Genomic DNA, 5,514 nt, shown 5'->3' on the forward strand with positions numbered 1-5,514 from the left:
ATGGAAAAGCAATTATTTTAGTAATTATAAACTGCCAAATACCTTTTCTCATCAGCAGTATATAGCAGTCTTGTGACTTCTATCAGTGTCTGGTTAAAGCTTGTAGGAGGAGTTTTCACACTGCACTGGCTCTCCTATCAGGATGCAGGACCCCTGATCCTCTGTCTGGACAGTCTGATTGGCCCTGTGCTGATCACAAAAAAAAACTCCCTAGCAATACACACCAAACTGAGCATGTGCATGGGACTGAGTGTCCCCTGGCTCCGTGAATATCAGCATTTTTTATTGAGGACAGCAGAAGAAGGGGAGGATCAGAGAAGACAGGATCGAACAGCCTTGTTACACAATGCAGAGGATTAACCCTTTAGGTTCCACAGTGAGTATAACAAGCATTCAATACTGTATATACAGACTGATTTTACTGTTGTGGGTTTAGTAACACTTTAAGGACTTCTGCAAGTTGCAATGATTGCTTTGGCAATCCTCAGTTTCATAGGAAATCTGTCCTGTAAAACCAGGTTACCCAACACACCTACTTTCCCTGAGTTGACACAGGCTATGAGTCACAGCTAGGTGTAACACGCACAGTTAGTGCCATATCCAGGACTTCCTGCTGATGACACACAAGTCAGTCCAGCTAATAGTATTACCCATCACACCTAAAACATCTCTGCCAGTTGCAGCAATGAGGGCATAACACCATTTACAGTGTCCATTGTGCAGAGCATGTGTGGTGCCCCCTAGAGGCCGGGCACAATAGAGAAAACAGTCTCTGTAGTGTGTTTAAATTCTCTAGCCCTCTGTTTTGCCTTTACGTGCAGTCTTCTTTCATCCACGGATGCTGGACTATCTGTTCAAGTGAGGGACGGTCTGAAGGGCATGTGGATAAACACCATCGGATCAGTTTTTCACATTCTGAAAAGAGATAGAAAGAGAGACCTTTTAGATACGTCTTCCCTGGGAGCAGCCTTAAAAAGGTATTTATGTAATGCCGCAGGCCATTTCACATTTATTTTAAACATTTTTATATAAAAACATTTAATACAGGTTGCAACCATGATAATGGTGTCAGAGTACTATAGGTTTTCTAGAGAGAACAATATTTACACAGCCCTGTATGAATATAGCAGGCAGGCAGTGAGAGGAGGGAAGCCGGCACTCCTCTTATTTATTTACTAAAGCTGAATTTTAGGGAGATATAAAAGATGCAATGCAGCTCTGTGTTCATAATAAATAAAATGTTTTAAACAAGCAGTTAAGAAGCTACTTGCCGTCCCTGTAAGGCAGAGCCTCTCCTTTCCCTTTCTGTTAATTACAGGTGCACTTTACACAGTGAATTTTGTCTCAGTTCGCTCAATGTACCTAGCCCTTTGTTAAAAAAAAACACTTTTTTAAATATTACTTTTGATTTTCAGTGAGATTCCCAGGCTTTTCCATTTTGGTCTGCAGATTAAGAATCATAACCCAATGTGGGTACATTAACACCTTGTACCTGTCTTACCTGGGGTCACTTTGGTCCTAAAGTTTAGCTGCGCTTGTAGAATTTCCTGGTCTCTTTCGAAGGGGATGTCACCGCAGACCATATCGAACAGCAGGATGCCCAGAGACCAGACTGTCGCTGGAACGGCCTTATATTTCCGGAAGGCCACCCATTCTGGAGGGCTGTACACTCTGGTTCCTGCAGAAATCAAAAGCTCCCTTTAGACTGAACAATTATATTTTTTTACAAACTATATACCTATATGCCACACATATCACATGTAAAGCCAAAGAAAAAAATTGCTACTGAAATTATCTATACTCGATAGGCAGTGCAGCTTACTGTTACTTCTGAAGAGAATCTAGTGCAGGAACATCCTTTGATTTTTTTTATTAGGTATCACCTATATAATAAGCTAACCAATTAAAACTGAACCTTAGAACCTCGGTCATGTTTTTAAAACTGTATGTGTCTCCCCTGAATACTTTTCTCCATACTTCCTGTTCTGGTGACACCTTGTATCAGTTATTACTGAGCCAGGAAGGGAGAGGAAGGTTTCTAAACCCATCCCATTCTATCTGAAACTAAACAAACATTTTTGGCATTTTCAACTATTTTTTGAGGTACAAAATGAGCCTTCAATTAAAAAATCATAATTTACCATCAAAATCAGTGTAGAAGGAATCCTGCAGCAAAGCTCCGGAGCCAAAGTCGATGAGTTTGAGCTTTCCTGTGTGAGTGTTGAGTAATAGGTTCTCATCTTTGATATCACGGTGTGTGATGCCATGGTTGTGGCAGTGCCGCACCACCTCCACCACCTGCTGGAACAGGTCTCGTGCAATCACCTCCTCCAGAGGCCCTTGTTCTGTGATTACATCAAACAGATCCCGACAGTGTTCCGGCAGTTCCATCACCAGCAGGAAGCTGTCTGGTGTTTCAAACCAATCCAGGAGCTCAATGATACCCTTGTGACCCTTGACTTTCAACATCAGAAACACTTCCATGGGCACGCGGGAGAATTTACCCTAAAAAAGAAAAATGGGTCGAGAACTAACATTAGGGGCGAATTTCATGAGATATCACCCATATAACAAGCTAACCAATTAAAACTGAACTTCTATCATGTTTTTAATGCTATATGTGTCCCCACTGGGGAAATTCACCCTCTGTTTGAAGTGGTGGTCGCTGTCATTGGGAAAGAAAGTGAAGAAAAATCCAATTTTTTTCAGGTGCGACCTGAACAGGAAGTGAGGATTAATCTGCCAATGGGCACAATGGTCTAATAGGGGATTTCGCCTCACTTTGGACATGTATTGTGTCTACATGTCCAAACTTGGTCCTCACTTTGGACATATATTGTGTCTACATGTAGAAAGTTAAAAGTTCCAATGGGACACACAAGGCAAAAAACAAAGAAACAAAAACGGGATTAAACATTTCCTAATAAAAAAAAAGTTTTGGATTTAGATTAATAATGTAGCTGATAGAATAATGATTTACATAAACCCGAAGCAACCAATTAGGAACAATAGTCTAGTGTGAATGGACCAGTAAAAGCTTATTTCTGATTGGCCGCTCTGAGCTACTACACTTTGCTATTTGCAGATTTTATGTAAAAGCCGAAGTTTGTATAAAAAAAATTTCGGAAGACATTTCTGAAAAAAATCGAAATGTTTCTTGTAATATTTTAGAGGAATCTTACCAGCTGTGCCCATTCCACCACTCGACTCTTCAAGATATGCTTCACGGCCACCTGGGGGAGCAAGAGATCAGTCAGTGCCTGTGGACCAAGCCTTTCTACAATGATCAGTTGCTAGCTGTGTATTCTTGTGGCATTTACCTGTACGTGATCGGTGAGTCTTCGTGCCCCGTAGACTGTGCCAAATCCGCCACGTCCCAGGAGAGAACCCAGTTGGTACATTTTGTCAAAGGATGCCCGGTCCTTCCCTGTAACACAAGCAAAGACACTGCAGTAGATGATACTTTATCATTTACGACTAACTTGAGGCTACATTTTTCTTACTGCAATAAGGGATCTGTAGACACATGCAATGCAGTGTCTACCTGAATGAACACTTCATTGTAAATAGCCACCTTTTGATTTTTAAAAATTCTACAAGTTTTACATACTATTAACAACAAAGTGGATTATGACACTCCCATGTCTCTCTATATAGACAGGGGAGATACTCATACTTAAAGGATCAGTCAAACTAAAACATATAAACTGATATTTTGGCTATGGGTGGGTTTGTGGTAGGATGAAACCAAATGTGAATATCTTATATCTCTCATGGACTCCTGCAGAGGGCTCTTTACAAGATTCCAACAAGCCCCCAATATTGTGTCCCACTCCTCTTGCTGTATTTTTTTTTTTTTGGTAGCATTAGGAAGATGCATTGTCATGAGTCAACATGGGTTTCCTTTTTGCAGCATGTTTTCAATGCATTTTGGAGTGGATCAGGTTAACAGCCATTGACCATGCTTGATAATACCTGCGACCAATGCATCAAAAAGCATTCTATATATGGGGTTTGATGCTCTGCCTTCCACTTCTATGGGCCTCCCAACACACTTAAAAACAGGCATTATGTACTTTTCAAAGCACACTGCAGTGCTGAGATGAGAACAGGAACAATTTTTATTATGCTTGTCGGATGCATGCTTTTCAGCATTTTGCAATTAATTGAAGCATAAATAGACCCCAGTTCCTGAAAACGAAACAAAATCTACTGAAGTCATGTTCCTAGGGAACTCTGCCCATATCTCCAATCAAGTTCCAGCATGTCATCACCTATGGATCACGTACGCTTCACACATATCCCAGTGTACCCAATTACTCAGCCACCAACACCCAGAACACTGCCCCATGACTAAGAACTTCTGGTGCTAGTACAGGCTGGCGTACATGTGCCAGGGAAATGTTATGTCCTAATGATGTGATTCTAATCAATAATAATAATGGTAAAAAAATATAAAAATAACAATAGTAGTTGTAATCAATAATAGCAGTAATGAGCATGATAAAAATAGTAACAATGGCTTTAGAACAAGGGCGCGTGTGATGCATTGGAGATGCGTTTAACACATGTCTGCCATTCATTCCCTGTGCATTCATATTGATTTCTATAGAGGGAATAAAGCAAAGCACAGACTGATCTCAAACTGACCTGATTGCACTATCCCTATTGAAGACACCTCATCAGGTTTGATCATTCAAAATATGTTTCATTATAGACAGCAGCCCCCCTTCCAAAACAACAAGGCATATACTAATAGTCCTGCTCAATAACGATTCATTATTCCATTTTAGAAAGTGCAATATATATATATATATATATATAAAACAACATAATACAATAATATTGTATTATATTAAAATCATTTGTACAATTATTATATTATTTTCTAACTATTCCACGTGACTAAAGAGATGGTCAGACACATTTTCTAATGCCGTCACCTTCTGCTGCATACAGAGAACTGTAGTTTTCTATAACAGGCAGAGGAACCCTCTGAAGTAGGTGACAATGACAGCAGCAATGCTCAGGCAGGTTGTATTAAAGCTGCACATTGGTGTGACATGCAGAGGGCTCCCTATTATAGAGAAGACAGGAGCAATGCCTAGGATGATGGGCACTGTAGTTTTCTTTAACAGGCGGAGAAACCCTCTGAAGTAGGTGACAGCAGCAATGCTCAGGCAGGTTGTATTAAAGCTGCAGATTGGAGTGACATGCAGAGGGCTCCCTATTATAGAGAAGTCAGGAGCAATGCCTAGGATGATGGGCACTGTAGTGTTCTATAACAGGCGGAGAAACCCTTTGAAGTGGGTGACAGCAGCAATGCTCAGGCAGGTTGTATTAAAGCTGCACATTGGTGTGACATGCAGAGGGCTCCCTATTATAGAGAAGACAGGAGCAATGCCTAGGATGATGGGCACTGTAGTGTTCTATAACAGACGGAGGAACCCTCTGCAGTGGGTGACAGCAGCAATGCTCAGGCAGGTTGTATTAAAGCTGCAGATTGCAGAAAGT

At 40.8% G+C, this 5,514-nt stretch overlaps 1 protein-coding gene across 1 annotated transcript in view; it reads right to left on the bottom strand.

Annotated features, from left to right (window-relative positions):
• Positions 1 to 667: 667 nt before the first annotated feature.
• PIM2 (Pim-2 proto-oncogene, serine/threonine kinase) overlaps positions 668 to 5,514 on the bottom strand; it is a 5,296-nt gene continuing 449 nt past the window's right edge. The window contains exons 2-6 of the mRNA XM_082264019.1: positions 3,321 to 3,427; positions 3,183 to 3,233; positions 2,142 to 2,505; positions 1,502 to 1,678; positions 668 to 915 (exon numbers count right to left, since the gene is read on the bottom strand). Of these exons, the coding sequence (XP_082120145.1) occupies positions 812 to 915; positions 1,502 to 1,678; positions 2,142 to 2,505; positions 3,183 to 3,233; positions 3,321 to 3,427 (803 nt within the window). The 3' untranslated portion in view covers positions 668 to 811. The remainder of the gene's footprint in view (positions 916 to 1,501; positions 1,679 to 2,141; positions 2,506 to 3,182; positions 3,234 to 3,320; positions 3,428 to 5,514) is intronic.

Source organism: Pelophylax lessonae, assembly GCF_965119305.1.
Source record: "Pelophylax lessonae genome assembly, chromosome: 7".
In the NCBI taxonomy this organism is placed as follows: Eukaryota; Metazoa; Chordata; class Amphibia; order Anura; family Ranidae; genus Pelophylax; species Pelophylax lessonae.